This window comes from Channa argus, chromosome 24 (genome assembly GCF_033026475.1).
Source record: "Channa argus isolate prfri chromosome 24, Channa argus male v1.0, whole genome shotgun sequence".
NCBI lineage: Eukaryota > Metazoa > Chordata > Actinopteri > Anabantiformes > Channidae > Channa > Channa argus.
The window spans coordinates 6,700,140-6,719,491 of NC_090220.1; the positions used below are offsets into that span (position 1 = coordinate 6,700,140).

Below are 19,352 nucleotides of genomic sequence, written 5' to 3' on the forward strand. Positions count from 1 at the left end.
TTGTTAGAGGGTCTTAAGACTTATTTTTCTGAATCTGTGTAATGGCTCAAATGGTACAAATCAGCTGTTTCTGTTTAATGCTCAGTTTGCCTTTCTCCTCTGTCTTTCACAGATTCCCTTTGTACCCCAGAGGAGAAAGGTTTCATTTTGAATATGGGGTCTACTTACTCAACAAGAACATTGCCCAGGTAATATATAAACACACATCAGCACAATTTTTAACACTGTGTGAAAGTTTTATTTAATGTATGTGTATGTGAGAACACAGAAGTTACAATATGACATTTTTACTCTTCTTAGGAAGCGTAGCGTTTCTCTCCTATTATCCTCCAAAGTCTCCTTTTGTATTACTTCCACAATTATTACAGACATCTGTTAAGAGGGGATGCTACCCTTTTCCTGACAGTCTAAATATCTGCACAATTTTTAAATATCATACCTCTGCCCACTCTATGAAGCTGGAGATCACAACATAACCTTTATCTACAGTATGTGTGGGTCACATTTAGGACACAAGTTAAAATCATGCACTGAATTGGTTTTTTTTCCTCCTGCACCCAGGCAATGGGTTGAGCTCTTAAACAGGTGCGTTCTCACACCATAACAATGAAGGAAAAAGTGGCATGTTTTGAAACAGTCTTACTAGATGTCAACATAATCATTTATGCATCATACTGTACATCCAAAATATAGCCCTTAGTCAAAGTTGGTATTGTCTTCTACCTTATTAGCTTATGTTCTGTTAACACCAAACTCTAATCAGCCACTTATTCAATTACAGCCTGTAAATCCAAACACTCTCACCCCAGAGGTGAAATTTTAGCAGAAGTGAACTACTCAGGTCAGCATCATTTGATTTTATTGTACTATAATAACTATCAAAACTGACACACACACACACACACTTTTGATGGCTAATATATGCACACAAGCATGCATTAGCACCACTGAGATTTGTAACAGACCTGCCAAAAATTTAGTAGGAAACGGTCTGCCCTCCAAGTTGAACATAATGCTTTTTACTGAAACATATTTAGGTAAAGAATGATTGGTAGGCTAAGTTAAGAGTTGTGTATAATGGTAGTGATATCTAACCCTGTTTATCTTCAGAGAGAAATATATAGATAAATATAAAGATAATGTAATTACTGTGTAATTTTTCTGCATTTGGCATCTACTCCTCTCATCATCTGGCATGCATATTCATACTGATCAACCATCATGCCCCTCACAATAATCATTTTTATCAAAGCCGCACATCATGATCTAAGCTTTCTGACATCTCTGTTTCATGAATCTTTACCATGTGGTGCCACAAAATGTTGCACTCCATACTTAGTCTTGTAGAAAATTAAATTAGATTTCTAATAAAACCCACATGTAAATCAAGATAAATTGTCTGTATCTAAATTAGCATCCCATCAATAAAATCTAAAATAATATTGCTTAATTTGTGTTAAATGTCTACTTGAATGAAGGGAGGACTTCAAGACATATTTCTTGTCATAATAGAAATGTCTCCCTAAAAAATAAATTAAAGGGAAAAAAAGTGTATGCATGGTTCTTCAAAGGAGTCTGAACCACTGAAGATGAAAAATGAGATCCTGCCTGTAGGGCATTTACACCTGTGTCTGAAACCAATGCAGATTTAGGGTTTTGAAACCAGATGGAACGCATCAGCTATTACACAGGTGGGCACATGTGAGGACTGCATGATGACTTTGTAAGAGTAATCTGTGCAGTGATTAATTCCGATAGCATGTTTCTTTCTATCGCTTATTAATGTGTAACTTCTGTAAATAGCAGTGACTTAGTTTCCACAGCAATCTAAATGTGGCCCATGCACATAGAAATAAACAAATTGTTCATTGTTGTGAAGATCATAACGACCTTCAATTTAAGGTAACCGTAAGGAAAACACTTCTTTTTCTCATTTTTACAAGCTCTTGAAGTAACGTGTCCTGCATTAACTGCGTGGTGAAGCATCAGTATTTTTACAGGATGAAATTTCAGCTTTCATTTGGAGCCTTGCCTTATGCATTCCATGTGTGCCTGTCTACATGTACGTTAGGGATGAGTTATCAGGTTGACTCCAAAACAAAATAATGGTGCCATATGAGTTGTCCAGCTCCAGATGATAGTGATAATAGAGCATTGTTTAAAACCTGAATAAATGGTAAACATGTCACAGTCAATAAAATAGAACCCGCCACAAACAGAGCTTCCCTACTCTAGTTTGGTTGATTTCTGCACACCGCATTAAACTGCATACTCCTTTACTACTCCGGTATATTTTAGAGCAATTTTGCTTGACTATTCCTTCTTTGTGCCTTTAATTACCTCCTTTGGTTGAAACAAGCAGGTTTTGAAGCCATTGCCCAGCCAGTCTAATGTTTGGCCTGATGATATGAAGAAGAGATTTGATTTCACAGCAGACCAAGCTGATTGGCTGGTTTGCTGAGTGACTGGACTCCTAGGTGGAAGACATTAGCTTCCTATCTTTTATTAAATTGCCCTGTGTGGTTGTGTTTGAAAGTGATACAGGGACGCTGGTGAAGGATCAGGGCCACAGCAGGTCAACCTTGCTTTGATGTGGCAAAGGGAGACGTTTGCTTTTATTAGGTCTCATATCACGAGGCCAGGGGGAACGATAGAGAGGCTGCTTAGAGCACTATGGAAGTAAGGTGGGAACACATTCCCATACTGCCACTTTAGGTTAATTTGTTTGACAAAGAGAAGTTTAGACCTTGAAGAACTATCTGAGGTGAATCTCAGACTTTATACAACTCCTTATTTTTTGTGCAATCAGAAAATATTGCTAAATTCACAATGCCTGAGTGAGTCATACTGTATGTATGCATATATTCTCTTTGGTCCCAGTTAAATCTTCAAATTGTAGATACATTATTTTGTGTGACTGACTGCAAATCAAAACCAGCATCCTTTTGCCTGCCAGCAGTCAGATGGCAACTGGTGCTTCTCAAAATCACTAGTTTGTGGGAGAGGGGTAAGCCATTTACAGTAGCTCTTGGTCACTAAGCTTGGTATATCATATTATGTGGAGCTTATGCCCAGAAAACTGACAAATGTAGTATTTAAAAATAATCTGTTGTATGCCAACCAGGTCACCTCGGAGTTTACAGTACCTTTAATTCTGTCAACTGGGGAAAGTCGGGTACACTCTTCCACCTTTCAATACTATGGGCAATTTAACACAGTGGGCAGCGTGCCATTCTGGTGGTCAGGAGCATACGTCAGAGTGCCTGTTGCCATTAAGGGTGGCAACTGTGGCTCTATAAAACATGGCTATGACTCAAGGGGGACCTACTGCGGTTAGTGGAGGTGGCAGCAAGCCGAACGGGAGCTGGTTGGCTTGATGTATTATTAGTGAAGCTATGTGGAAAGGTTACGGGTACCTTACTTCAACAAAAAAAAAATAATTACAGTAATAACAAATACAATAAATTAACACATTTCTTATGTTGATGATTTACTCATGAAGTGATAGATGCTTCATACCTTACTCAGTGTTGACATTTACACCCATTTGCGCCAACAATAAATAAAACTGGCAGTTTTAATTGTGTTGGACGGGGGTTTAGCATGGGTAAATGTAATGCTGTCCATGGTTACACTTGTCTGGCCACACACTCCATCACAGCTTGCTGCATATGGGGCTGTGTAGTTGAAGACTGCTCAGAGTGACCTTGGTGACCCCCAGCCACTAAACTATTAAAGGAATAGTTTGGGATATTTCAACCTTGTCTTTATAGAAACTTGAGGGCTATGCATTAAAATAACAGCATTTATTTTTAAAAAAGAAAAAGATTTCACTCTTTTCTGTTCTTATTTCTGCATGGAGGATATGCTGTAAGAACTCTTGCTTGTAGTAACAGAATAACAAATGTAGGTTGTGTCAAACTTAAAATATAGAACCACGCATTTATGGACTGAAGTACATTAATAAATATCTTAGTCTCCACATAAATGTAAAAAACTGTATACAGTGTAGTTATGTCAATTTTTGATTAATATTAACTAGAACTTGCTCTTTTCAGGTTCTCTCAGAAGGAATCTTTAAAACACTTTCAAAACAACATAGATAAAAAAATAAAAAAATAAAACATTTTATTTGTGTCCTAAAACCTCAAACTGCAAAAATACTCTAGAGGTTGAACCTGCAAAGTAAAAATACTCTTCCAAGTTAACTCCCTTTACAACTTGTGAAGGATGTCGGTCATTGGAACAACAACAAACCAAAGGACTTTTCTTCTTGCACCATAGCAGTCAAGGGACTATCAGGGAGAAAGAGAGGGAACATTTTCTTTGATGCACTCTAATTTTGATCGATTCGGATTCAGTTTGGCTTTGGGAAATTGCATATGAGTCTCAGGTAAAAAAAAAGGTGCATTTTTCCCATGGAACAAAGGCTTTACATTGTGGCCCTTATTTTTACAGCTTATTCGCACTCCAGGTAAACAGCCATCAGGTTGAAAAACCACAAACTATTCCTTTACAACCACCAGCTATATTTAATGTTGTGGTCAATAGTTGTATTCAGCAATTCAGTACTCCTCAAAATGTTTAATGAATGAAAAAGGTTAGAAATGATTAATAAGTAATTGACTGTATGTACCACTGGGCTTGTTGAGGTAAACTGCAAGCAAACCTGTTCACCTCTTTGTCTCTTCGGTTTACTTTTACTTTATATTTGTGAATTCTACATACTGAATTCCAAAATGAGGTCCTTCCTTCAGCACTTCACCCCTCTAACGAAGCTCATGACCCTGGTAAGAAGAGATACGAAATAGTCTTGGCAAAGCCCTTTCTGGCCATTAGCTTATGTGATTGTGCTTCAATAAAAACCATATGAGCTAAGCAAATACAGAAAACATAGAACAAATGAACATTACGCAGCTCTCTTTCCACCTCATAACTCCACTCCACCTCTGACCAAGTTGTCAAGACTGTTAAAATTCCCCAATGAAAAGTATCTCCAGCTATTACCTTATTTCCTTTAATGTGATTGTTGGAGATTGTACAGGGTCTATAACTGGGGTATGTGAACACATTTGCAAATGAACTGAAATGTTCCATAGTGCATTTCTGTATGCAGTTGTGTGACTGATTGTATAATACTCAAATGTACGTTATCAAACTCCGTCTGTCTGTCCATCCTGGTCCACCCAGACAGAGGGGCAAATACCATTGTAAACTACAGCAGCCGGTTCCAGATCTGATTGGTCTCAATCTGGTTCTAGCTGCCCTGTATTTCTTGGTGTTTCCTGTACATTGATTTATTTGTGGGAGTAAGATTTGGACATTCTATTTTAGAGCTGCATGCAATACATCAACTGGTCACTCCACACACACACACACACACACACACAGAGAGAGAGAGAGACACACACAGACGAACACACCGATCTGTCTGTGGATACTTGTTACTATCATTGCTCATATTCAACTCTCAAAAAACTTATAGTATGTATGAAAGCCTTGCTAAGAAGGGAAACTAAGCCCCCCTAAGCTACAAGTTAGAAATGTTGTTTATAAATGGTGAGTGACGACATGAAATATCTATACAAAATGTTTTTCATTGAACCTTCTCGTATTATTGTTGTGATTTCTTGCTTCTGTCAAGATTGTTTCATGCCCGCCCACTGATATTATGCGGGATTGATTCTTGTGTAGCGTTAATTTCTTATAACGTGTACATCTGATGCAACAAATTAATGCAAGCTGCACAAGGTTGACATGTTGCATAGTTGTATGCAAATCTATTATATATGAGGTCTAAGGATGAAACACATTTTGGCCACTTATTCTTTGTCACATTCTAAAGCTAATAACCATCAGTCAGAGCTTAAATGGAGATCACCTGGCAAATTAAAAACGATGTTTCTTGATTTTAAAAATGAATTTCTCAATCTAAAGGGAGCAGTCCACCATTTACAATGGACCACAAGCTCGGACTTAAAGCATATCCATCCCTACCTCCACTACAATACTACTTATTGGTTTGCGTAGTTCCGTAACTTTGCTTGTCACCAAGCTCACACTGCAACTTTCCTTTACCTGGGCAAGGTGACATTGCTTAGAAACTGAGTTTATTGGGGTCTTGTGAATCGCCCTGTAGGAGGGGCCACATTAATTGCGAAAAAAACTTGCATTTTAGCATCTTGGAGTTGTTACAACGTTTTTACAGTGTTTTATAAAATACCAGTCATGGTCTAATTCCATTATGAACCTAGCCAAGGGACTTGGGGGAAAACTAATTTAGAGCTGAGAAGGATTTATCTTTCCATTTTCAGAGCATTGCTCCCAGGTGAAAACATTCTGCTCCATCTTCCATCTTTTTATTTCCAACTTTGCAATTGGTTCACTTAACCTTCTGCTTTAAATGAGAGCAGAACCTAGATTTTCTCTCTACTTCTCACCCTATACCTATTTTTTAGCAGGTTCTTTCTGAGATTTGGGACACTTTTAGACACAACTATTCCAGGATTCCCTGAGAAACCTGTTGGTCTTTTGGTCCAACTAAGGCTTGCGGTTTGTGACTCATTTCTCAGTTCAATCCAGGCAACATTTGAGAAACTGGCAATTACATCTCCTCTGTCCCACTTGAACAACAGCAGTCATTCTTCTGTCCAGCCACCTCTGCCAAAACCTCATCTTAACAAACAGACTCCTCAATGTTCAGAAATCATAATGCAGACCACTGTACGCTGTTTGTTTACCTGAACCCTGGACCACAGTTCCCCAGGCACCGCCACCATCTTTAGCCTAAGACTGACAGAGCCTGGAAGTAATCAGGCCATTTCAACTGCCTGCTGCCACTCATTGTCTTCATCCTGCCATAACAGCCACATCCGTTTTCCATTTTAGAGGGACTGATATGATAAAACATAAAATGGGTCCAGCAAAAATGCAGCATTGAGTCAACGTAATGTACCTCACTTTAACCTTCAACAGGAAAGAGGAGAGAAGAAAAGAGGTACAAGGTGGAGTTCTTTTAGGCCAAGTAATAAATATGTCTGCTCTTTTGGGGGGGGGGGGCTGTAGTCTAGTTAAGAATAACCCATCTCTGTGTGCTTAGAGCGTCATTTCCCAAATGGCCACATGGTGCACAAATGTTGGATAATCATCCCCTTACATCTAATAGTGAAGAAGTTATAAAGCCTGTCTCTGTCAATGTGTTTTGCATTTGAACGCCATTAAGGTGCCACATTTAACAAAATCTCTGTACTCCACTGACAGTAAAAATCACTTCATTAGTGCATTTTATTTATCTCAATTCAAGCAAGAGATTATTTTGGCAGGTTATACGTGGGTTAATTTGACAGCAGTGTGGGTTGTGTTTGAGAATGTTAACAGCCTGACAGAAGCAGGGACAACAGGCTGATGGTTGTCTCTTGATGAGTGAGGAGAGAGGTGGGAATATGCTATTCTCATAGTCCTGGAATTTAGATCTGTCAAAAAGTTGTAGTCTTTAGCCCATGCTACCGTTACCTAATTTAGGTTGTATGCCGTATAAATGTGAAATGATGCTATTATACGAACAAACACATAGATAAGTTATTTTTCTGCTCTGAAGGGGAAAAAAAGCTTTGAGTGGTTTAGTCCCACTGTGGTTCTCTGAAACTCATTGTTCAAACTATCTATTAACCAAACCCAGACCTTAACCTACACCTCTGTATGCCCATGGGTTTTCATAGCCTTACTGTGTGGTCCCTGTTTTCCATCACAAACTTTTGTTGTTAGCTACAGCTTGAATCCAGTGCCACTTATTGGCTAGAAAGAGTTCTTGGTGGGAGCCTTTTTACTACCAGAAGTAGGAGCACTATTCCATAAACAGATATATAGCACTGTATCAGGAAGAGTGTGGAAAAGCGGTTGTGCATCTGCGGTGTTGAGCTTGCAAAGCCTTAACCGCCCTAGATTCTGTTTTTAATAAGAGTGCAGTGGAATTAATGGATGCTCCAGAGCACATCAGTACAATGAAGAGCGTGGCCTTCGTAGGCTGTCAGCATTCTACTTGCTGTCAGCCAAAACTTGCGATTTATCATAAGCTCCTAGACCACAGTTGTAAGTGTATGTCAGTGTTCTGTGGTTTCCAGTTATGGGCGTGTGTACGTAGTGAAGCCGTCAGTGCGCTGCGATTATGCCTGAGCACCAGGGTTTTATGGGAATTCCTCTGGACAGCCACCTATGACTTTATGAAACACTTAAATTTGTGTAATTGAATTTCCACATTTTGTGGTTGGTAGTTCCAGGTTTGTCCATCACCACAAAGAGGTACCAGAGGAGGTAGTTCCACTAAATATAAGGGTAATCCTCTGTCTGTGTGTAGCTCTGTGTGCACAGTATGTGTTTTTGTGTGTTTATATGTCTGTGTCTCGATTTGGCATTTGCAGATTGATATGGTGAATATATGAGTAGACATGGTACTTGGATATTCAGTACTTATACTGTATATGAGAAATTTCATAATACACTGTATGTTTGTGATCCAGAGGTCATGGCTTCATTGCTATATTTACTTTGCTTTTATGTTTCATCTCTTAATGAATCACTATTATTGTGGTATGACAAGTATCTCTGAATATCTTATTCTCACAGGACAGACTGTGCATTTCACTGGCATAATGAGCGGGAGGTTTGCTTTGATTCTAGGTGTTTGGAAAATGTTGGCTGCTCTGCTCCATCATTTACTTAATAGCGCGTCTGCAGTTTCCAGCTGGTTGGAATTTGAAGCTGAGGTCAGTTTGTTTGGAGTCTGTTCGCCTTTCGTCTCACTATATGATACAGTATATAACTCTGCTTTACCACCAGGGCCTCTTTTACATTCTCTTTTTTTATGAATAACTTCATGAATAACTTCACTTCAGTAGCCATGTTTCTGTGGTAATATCTGAAAATTTTGGCATAGGTTAGAAGGCTACTAACAGCTTTGTAGATAAAGGAAAAACAAAAGCCCATCAGACCAGTATTTTAAAATAACTACGCTTTTTTCACATAATGTTAAATCTCTTTCATTGATCATAGTTATGTCATATTATATTAAAATATCTGGCATTTTAATATCCATTGTGTGTTTCTTTTCCTAAAGTTAAGGAAAACTGGCCCAAGGCACACAAACAAAAGAATTCTCTCTCCTTTTAGGCTTTTTTTGGCCAAGCTTAGATTGGGAGGCCCCCACCAACTTGTCAAAAATAGTGAGGGCAGAGTCCAAGTATATTTTATGTCAGCAAGTTTAGAAAAACTTGTTTTTCTTGTTAATTCATCAAACTCTGTGTGCTGTCATATGGGTGTTTAGGAGTAGAGGTACTCCATCATAGGAGTCGGCCTTATTGCGTCTCAATGACAGCTCTTACAATAAAACAATGCCGGCCCCATCTGGTCAGTATTTGAAAAAAAACATTTCCGCTATCCTGGCTCTCTGTTTTTCCTTCTATCCAGGGCAATTCCTTCTGCCATGTGGATTTCATTACAGCCCTTTGACTCTGGCCAATCGACAGCTTTTCATCTGAGTTAACGCAGCGGCTCTGGACCACAGAATTCTTTCAGTGGCACTCATCGTTGTGTTAAGAGAGTCAAAGTCTCATTCCCCTAATTTGGCTTTGTCAAGTAAATCTCAGGATTAGTGTTTTTCACTGATTATCAGTCACTCTAACACTCCTCTCCATCAAATATATTCACACCTCATTAGGGTGGTGTCTCTGCATCACCCGCTTATGTCAGCCTCCATTACTCTGCTATGAGGTGAAGATATGGGTGGTGTGTTCGTGCTGTCATGTCATCCTCTCTACCATGCAGCCACAGCTTTTTCACTGTTAATGAAGCGCCTGTGATGAGCCCAGGCCCATTGTCCCAGAGGTCACATAATCGCTTTACAGTTATTAGAGAATTGGGGTTAAGTGGCTCATGAAAACAGCTGTTAAATAAACAGCAGCTCAAGTTAAAAAGGTGCCTGCAAGGGGTTCTTTTCTTTCTTTTTACTGGAAACAACTTTTTCTTTCCCCGCTGAATGAAGAATGTTATTATCGATAAGTAACAACATTCCTAGTAAATGGTAATTGTCGCTTATATAGCGCTTTTATCCAAAGTTTCACAATGTTGCTACTCATTCACCCATTAACACACTCTCACACACCGATGGCGGTGGCTGCCATGCAAGGTGCTCACCTGACCCACCAGGAACAACTTGTGGTTCGGGGTCTTTCCCAAAGACACTTCGACATGTATCCAGGAGGGACTGGGAGTCGAACCACTGACCCTGTGGTCTGTTGCAGCTACAGCCGCAAAGTCTATAGGCAGACACGATGTGATTAAAAAGCATACACTGTCTAATACATATAGTGCAAAGATGAATAAGATTTGGATGTACTCTTTTAGAGCAGAAAGTTAAATTAACCAATGGTAAATGTGGCCCTCATCAATTTTATGCACTTGAGTAAGACTCCACAACCCATTTTGACATCATTAGTAAACACATTGTAAAATTATCACCCTTCAGTTTTCAGTTTTAAGAGATGTAGCATCTTGACAGAAATGTGTGAGTGCTTCTCTTCTTCTGCTGTATCCAGTCAATCAGGAGAGAGAGCAGGGTATCAGACAAATGTTACAATACACAATAGATCCAGAGGCTAATTGGTTGCAGTATCTTAAGGTTGGTTTAGTTTATGGTGAAGGGAAATCTATATCTATCCAAAACTGACTTCATTTCCCTCAGGATTTACTCCAGATTCTCAGGATCCAAGGCTAACTATAAGCTGCAGCACAACAAGTGACAGTGACAAATGTACACCTTTATTCACCTTACAGCAAACTGCAAGCACAGAAAAAATGCTCTGCTATGGTTGTTAAAATATCAGATGAAATATCTGTACCTCAAAGTCAGGAAACACGTGAAAGACTCCCTTGGACAGTCTCCCCTAGGCTGTAATATTTTTTTAAAATTTACATTAGCTTTTTAGTTAAATTATATTGAAATTCAATAGAGATATTCAAATAATCCTGATCTCAATTCTGAAAAAAATCGGAATTGACCTTTAGACGCACACCTAGACTTTGTGTAGATTAATAGGAAAAAATGACAGCCCAGTCCATATTTAATGTTCAATTAAAACTGCAGTACAACAAGGTAAGTGTGAAGTGAAGCAGTCTGAATATTTTATCAAGCCAATATACTGTTTATTACAATGTGGTTATCTCATATGTATTTATAGATTTAATTGATTCTCATCCCTTATGTTTGTTGTTGTACTCCTGGTTGTTACTATCTCATTATGATGCTAAACAGCCATCTCTAAAAGTTTTAGTGGACAAATTATTGTCAATACTGTTGTTTTCACCATGGGAACTGAACTTTATTTTTTTTTTTTTATTTAAAACAAGTTTCAGCCAAGTTGTTGGCTAGTGCTTTTCAGAGCAATTAGGATACTCTCCACAGAAACTACACCCTGCCTTAGCTAAGTATGCACCCAACTACAAATATAAACACAAATGCACATGCTGTAATTATCTTTTGTCAGCACATGTGTTTAGCTTTAATGTGTTTCTGCTCTCGCCTCACAACCATTACAAAAGTCAGACTGAAGCCTTTTGGGGCCAGATTATTGCTCTTTCCCTTGACGCCAAGCAGCCAGAGAAGTTCACCTGTCCGTAATAATATCATAATTCATCTCCTCCCTCCCCGTTGACAAAGCTTTCTTCACCTGACCACCTTAGTTAGTCAGTTATACAACTGTTATACTATAACAGTTGTGAGGCTTTACATCCCAGAGGTAAGATCAATAACCCAACAGATGAGAGGTGCAGTGTGAACAGTTGTCTGTTAACCTAGCACCATTATTGTGTTTGATTTAACGTTACCTGCATTTTGACAGAATTTATTTATACATCTGATTTCTGGCGGCCTTGGATTTTTTAAGTTAGTGTTGAGATAACAGGCAAGGGAGAAGTAAGTGGATGTTTTTTATGAATTGGGTTTTTCAAAAGAGCTGGATTGACATGTATTTAATTTACCTTGAATTTAATTCCCCAATAGGCCTATTAGAAAGTTAGAAACTACGCATTTAATCTCACACTCTTCCTCTCATGCTGAATTAATGGAACAATCTGCATACTTGGCCACCAAAAGTGTGGTGGGGTAAAACAAAAAATAAAAAACTTCGCCACCTAATAGATTTTTGTATCACATTCATCTGTGCCTCTCCAAGTCCTAGAACCAAGGATTTGGTTTCTTGAGAATTGGGATAACTTTTAAAAAAAAATACCTCTAGCTATTTATACGTGTTTACTTATTTTGAAAACAAATCATATGGTGGATCTTCATAAATATGCCATTATTGTTCATTATATGTATCCTGTTAAAATACAGAGCCCATTCCCCCGTGGAGGCTTGAAGAAGTGCAGCAAATGAATCCTAATTGTATGTCAGACTGTGAGACAGTGAAGTTGAATGGCTTGAATTCTGCACAGCACTTATATATTAGGAGCTCATAGTCCTGTGCGAATCAGTCAGTCTAATCACAGATTACACCTTCTTATCAGATTAAAACAAATAATGCAGCAATCACACCTCCATTTTTTGGCTTAGTGTACTGCATAGTTTAGTTGGTAAAATCAAATATATTACACAGTAGATATTGTCTTTCCAATCTGCAGAGCATTGCATAGACCAGATTGTAAGCATCTAATTATGAGGAAACTTTCTTTATTAGTCTGTTTCAGTTCCAGCCACAGCAGCTCATTGCCAATGCACAGAAAAAAGTTTTAATATCCTTAACACTATGCATTGTCATAGTTGAACAAACCCAGATGACCAGCGAATGCTCTAGGCTCTCCAAAGCAAACCGGACACGGCCTATACTCTTCCCAATCCATAGCAGAATTTAATTTGATACTTTTGTTTATTGTACCATTATGCTGCTTTTGAATTTTTATGCCTTTTTCCAAAAAATATTTTTATGCACTACTGTATTCGCTGAACATACGCGGTGCATTTTACGGCACAATTTGTTTACAGTGAAATTTGTGACTTGGAGTCTTTTACAGGAGACACTGAGTTTACTCAGTGATGTTCCTCTTACCCAAGCTCAGTCATTTCACTTATTACTTTTTTTAAGCAGAGCAACGCTCAACTTTCTTACAGATTTGTTCTGCTCAGCATGATCTTTCAGCTTATGACTGGGATTTTTGCTAATATTTAATATGTTCATAACTCTGTCACACAAACAAATTTTACACAGATACACAAACACAAAAATCTTGCAGATCTGTAGTACTGTTTGTACAGTTGATGAAAATGCATAAATGGCTGCTGATACACATAGCTAAATCCTTCCCCATGTAGATATATATACAGTAAAATAACTCATGTTTTCTCATTTGTACTTCATTTTCACCGACCCAAATTCCTGCACAGAGCAGTTCGATGTTGCATATTTGATCCTGGTGGAATAGCAGCAGGATCAGCCTGAAACTGCTTGTGAACCTATGTGAAATACTGAATGTCTGGGCTTTAATCTGTGGCTCTCTAGTTACTGTTTTGATAGGGCATGTATTTGGCCAGTCAGTTGTACTGTAGGCCAGACATGGTCATTTTGCTGTCAACAAGATTGTATTCATACTTGACAAACTGTTTCTATGAAGTAAGCTGAGAGAGGTTTATAATGTTATTTGGCAGATACGAATGTTTGCTATTTTTATGTAGTGATGAATAGTGAGAAACAACCAAACCGAATCCCATGCCAGTTATTATTCATTCCTCATTTCTTGTTATTATTCACTTACACTCTCAACTTGTTAAAATGGACAGTTAAATAAGCAGACATTTGGCTAAGTAGCTCTCAAGCAACCATCACTTTGAAAACAATATATCTGAAAGTTGGAAACTCAGAGAGATGACGAGGAATGTACGCATTTTGCCAGCGCAAGGTCTCCCTGTGACCCCCAGTTTCATAGTAATCCTAATAGAAAGTTTCAGTTGTAAAGCCATCCACAAAGTAAAGAGGGAAGAAAATAATTTGCTCATTTACAAGGAGTGGAGCAGAGTTATAGAGAAATTCTGGGCAGCAAGAAGCCAGTGCAGACACTTGCCCACAAACCAAATATTCATCCTCTCCTCTCTGGCTTACTAGTTTCCTTGGGGCGTTGTGGAAATACATGTATACTAAAAGAATTTCCCGTGTAAAATACCCCTACACTTTCATTCCAAATAATAAAACAAGTGTTATCAGACGCTGGCCAAAATGAAAATGATGTTTTAATGACTATATTTTTAGTGTTGGCAGTGTTATTTAAAAGGTATGCTACAAGTATGGCAAAGTTTGTTGTGTTTGTCGAGGAAGAAGAAATTAGACCTGTGCTAAGCTAAGGATGTATGCTAAGGCTGATTTGTGAAGTCACCCATCACACATTTTGTGCCCTTCATTCTTTGTCACCATTTGCCATACAGACCACTAATGTTTGCGGCTTCCCTCAAGAACAAGATGTGTATGCTTTGAATTTAAAACTACAAAGTAGTAGGTTAGTATATTCTCTTAGGTGTGCCTCATCCAGGCAGCAGGAATTCTTGAGAGAGCTGCCATGAAGGATTGATGATGGTCTTGCATGCCAATACTACTAACAGGAAGTTGACCTCAGTGTTGTGACTTCACAAACAGGGTCAGGATGTGCGGGTGTTAGGTTACTTAGCTCAGCTCCAGTTTTACAGTGGCAAGGGTCATTACCCCTGGTGGTAATGATATTCTCGTGGCTCTTTAGATGTCAGTGTAGCACGCCTTCACTCACAAGCACATATGAACAGACTAAATAAGAACATCACTAAGAGATTTCCTTAAGTTAGTAGGCATTGCAGTACCTACCTCTGACCCTCCTCACAGTGATTAGGGTCAGATGGGACTAGTATTGACGTCTTGTAACTGGTGGTCTCCCTAACTGAATTTCCTATTCATCTCATACAGTCGTTCTCGTAATTATGTAAATCTGTTGACTGAATATGGCAGCAATATGATACTCGGCAAAGTGTAACAACAAGTAATGCGACGGAAGAATCTGGTTTGAATTAGGGCTGCTTTTGAATCGGACTGAGGCACAGTGAGTACATCACACCTGTATTGTATTACCATAGTTTGGAAGAGACAGAAAGTAGAGGAGAACAGGGAGAGTAAAAGGAGAAAGCGAGTCGTGTTAAAGGATGTTAAATGAAGTGGAAGAACTTCGAGTGTGCAATACTAAACACCGTTTTAGTACATGCTTGTTTGAAATCGCGACAGAGACAGGAAGTACAGAGAATCTTAGATTTCATCTTTTAAGGAACTGCTTTAACATATAGTATGAACTTGCAGTCAGGCAGTTCCCATGGACGTGAGAATTGGGTTTACTTTGGTTCTTAAACAGCTTAGTGTGATAAGGTCACTTCTAAAGTCAATAACTTAGTCAAACACCTTAATCTTAAACATACTAGTCCACTATCTGCTATCTAATCTTGTAAAGGTGTGAATATGTTTAGAAAAGTAAAAGTCTTTAGGCCTTGCACATCTTAAGATGACAATTGTAAGACTACTCAAAGGAGTACTAAAAAAGATCAAAGTCAATGTAGCAGAATCAGTAGGATAGGGAATTTTATGCCTCACATTCCTCTTGTAAATGCCATCAAAACATGGCACCCATTCATTCCTGGGAAAGTTGTTCAGTGGTGTCTTCCCTAATGCAAGAATAACAAAAAAGAAAATTCTTATTCTTCTGGACTCTGGAATCTGAATGATCCTCAGGGCTCTGTGTTTTTTGGCAGAGCATGTGTGGTTGCGACCTCCTCCAGTCAAGCCTGTCAGCTCCCTGAACACATGAATAGGGATGAAATTAAATAATTTCACTGCTCTTTTAAATATTGCTGGACCTTTAAATATTCCTAAAATTCTGATAATAAGTAGAGTCAATTTAAGGGGTCTGTGACGCTTAGAACAATTTCGTTCGTATTTTAAATTGATTCTCTATAGCTTCTTTAACATATGAATTCTGGACAATGTCTTGGGGAATTGGCTCTAGAAATTACCCTGAGTTGTGTTTTACACATGTAACACACAGCATGAAACTCTGCTTGGTTTCAGTGCGGGTTCTGTACGTAAACGAGGCACAACTTGATAGAAAAATTAGGCTGCAAGAAACAGCTTTGTTTCGAGCCGTGCATCTAAAAAAAACAGAAAGACGCAGTGACAGTTGCCTGAAAGAAATGTCTTAAGCATGCCCATTCATTCCCGGTAAATCATCCCAACAGTTCGGGACGGAACAGCTTGCTCCTGCACTTTTGCCATTGCCATCTGCCATTTACTGTATATTGTTGCCATTTTCTCTCAATTGATTTTAACATTAATCTCTTTTAATCTTGCCATGGCTTTTGTTTGTGTTGTGGAAAAGTGTGAGTTTACGAAAAAGAAATTGTTGTGTTTTACAGAGGATTAGGCCAGAGTTTGCCCCGTCATGGCTAAGTCTTCAAATTCTCCAAAGAACTGTTTGAACTGTTTGAGCCAGTGATGCTGTCGTTGTCTATGCGTGATGGTGAACAAGTATATCTAAAGCCTAACCTGGCCTAGGGTGATGTAGAAGTTTAAATTTAAATCCTTCATAAACAAATAACAGCAGGCGTTGTTTTTCCTTTTAAAAATATTTATTTAATTAATGTGAAGTTAACTGTAGTTTATGTTAATAAAACCATATCGTATCACTTCTTACTCATTTCAGGAGTTTATGGGGGCTAGCTATCAATTACTTAAAATATTCTCAAATATTTTATGACATTGGTGAGCTTGTAGTCATGGTGGACTCTACAGTCTCAGTTCCGTGTTTGTTGGTTTTGTGTGTGTGTGTGTGTGTGTGTGTTGTCTGAATAATCCATTTTAGAGAGTGATCCTCTGTTGCTTCATGTGCTGGTTTTACTTCCTTGGAACATGTTTAATTCAAGATGTAAGTTGGACATTTAAAAAGTGTCTTGTGTGAGACAGCAGGGATTCTTTACCCTCTAAATATGTGGGAGAATATTTTGTGTGGTAAGCAAAGAGCTATTGTGTTTATGAATCCTGATTCCCAGTTTGGCATGAAAACTGGATAATTATGATCATGGCACATATTCAAGGCCAGAAAACTGTTGGAGTTTAAAGGAAGTAAAATTCTGTTGTGAATGAATTATATGACTCTAGCCAGACTCAAACAACTCTTCTGCTCTGCTCTGTATATTTATTGAGACACATGAAAGGTCCCAGTGATTAATCAAGTTAGACTTCATATTCCATGCTATACCACATGATTGTTGAGGTTTTGAACCATGGCATCATGTAAGGTTTTACCCAGCATTGTCCAACACATAGCTGCAAATGTAAAACACTGAATAAAGACAAAGGATATCTATAAATACACATCAATTAAGCAGTAAAGAGCTCTAAAAATGTACAATATATGTTTTTCTTATGTTGTCATTCTTCCATCTGCAGTGGTTTTGTATGCATCCTGGTCAACATTTTAGTGTAATTTATTTATTAGATGATTGAAGACTGTGCAGAGTGAGTTACATTATTTGCCAGGCATAGGCCAGATGGGTGGAATCATAGAAGCACAGCACTGTAACAAACATAATCAACCATATTAAATTCATCAGTGAGCTAGAAAGAGCTTCTCAGAAGGGGGGCTATATTTGATATAAATCAAATCGTGAAAAAACCGAGAGGAAGAACTTTGAACAAAAGTCTAATAAGATCCGATACTATACAATATATTTTTTACAGTGTAATTTTATATATATCAGCTGTGGACAACAGTTTTAATGTTCGCATTTTAATTCTAAATTTCCCCCATTTTTGATTCATGTGCCTTTGTGCATGTTTGTAAGCTTTTCAACTTTGTGATTATAAAAAGCACATTTGTGTGTTGATAACAGCCAGTTGTATTTATTCAGCAGAATACGGTAGATGTATAATTAGAGGTTGACTTCTCTAATTTTTAACTTGTGTTTTAAGGCTCTAGTTTAGGGAGTGAATGTGTATTAATGTTTAGAAACTTCTGTCTGCCTTACCTTTTTTAAAATATCTCTTGACATTGTTGTTTCACACATGTAACACACAGTGGGAAATTTAGACGCATTCTCACATCGGGAGAAACTGCTGGATTTCAGGGCAAAGTGGTGCCTGGTCAGAGCTGTCAGAAGGTACGGCATGAAACACAAAGTGGGCTGTGGAGATGACAGGATTTTGTTTGCAGCTCATAAAAAAAGAAGCAATGCCAGTCAAAAAAAGGGAAAATCAATGATGCTGTGCCTGATAGAAATGTTGACAACCAGCCCTCTGTCTAGCTTGGAATTCTCCGAACAGTATGCCGAGACTGATGGGGGTTGGGTCACAGAATAATTCTGGATAAAGTCAGGGTGACATCCAGGCTGTCTCAATTTGACATTACTGTTCTCACATGTAGCTCATCCGGTTAATGTCTAGAGAAGTTTAGGGTTGCAGTGCATGTGTGAAAGCAGTATATGCTTCAGCATCATCAGCAGTTCAGATGATGTCATCCTGAGGAGTTCAGAGCAGCAGGTCAACCAAGAATGCAACCTCTGTAGTAGGAGCAATGATATGACATCATCTGAACTAAAATGCTCCTTGGAGTATTGTCATCTGGGGCATTGTCCAGCTAGGAGCATATAGATAATAAAAATAATGTTTTATGGCCATTAAAATGTGTTACTTCGTATACTACAGCCGCAAGAAGCAAGTTGAAAATCAGTGAAGTTGCCCTTTAACAACAGTGAAGATGGCCAAGTAACTTAGAAAAGCTTATTTACATTTGAGGCTTTTATTTAGAACAGTGTATCCTCAAGCGGGTGCTGCGGTACACTTCATATGAAATATTAAATACCAGTTACCATGGCAAACTACCTAGTTTTTACTTTGTGGTTAAGCTTCAAGGTGAGAAATCAAAAATAATTTATTGATTTCTTCCCTGTGCTTGTAGTAATTGTCAAGTGTAGTTATGTTATGTTATATTTTGTTGTACGTTTCGGGTTAAAATAAATATACTGTCTGGCTTACAACTTGGCCACAAAGATAACGCCAGTGTCGTAATTCTTCTGGACGAGTCAACGTGTTTATCGACACGTCAAAACAATAGATCAGACGGAAATCTCTGTATGTAAATACAGTGTTCTAACGTTTGCACCATATCAGCCCTACTGAGGTGAATGAGTTGTTTATTATCTAAAGCTGGACCCAGTCTTACAATAGTTGCCAACAGCAAACCTGTTGGCAAACAGAAAAAGAAGATGTTGATCATAAGATATGTGGCTGACACATAGAGCTGTAAAC

The 19,352-nt window shown here is 38.3% G+C and overlaps 1 protein-coding gene across 2 annotated transcripts in view; it reads left to right on the top strand.

The window, feature by feature from the left end:
* Nucleotides 1–19,352, top strand: part of uvrag (UV radiation resistance associated gene) — an 88,934-nt gene that overhangs the window by 44,902 nt on the left and 24,680 nt on the right. For both annotated transcript variants that reach the window (XM_067494317.1, XM_067494318.1), the window contains exon 13: nt 113–188. In XM_067494317.1, coding sequence (XP_067350418.1) covers nt 113–188 — 76 coding nt within the window. The remainder of the gene's footprint in view (nt 1–112; nt 189–19,352) is intronic.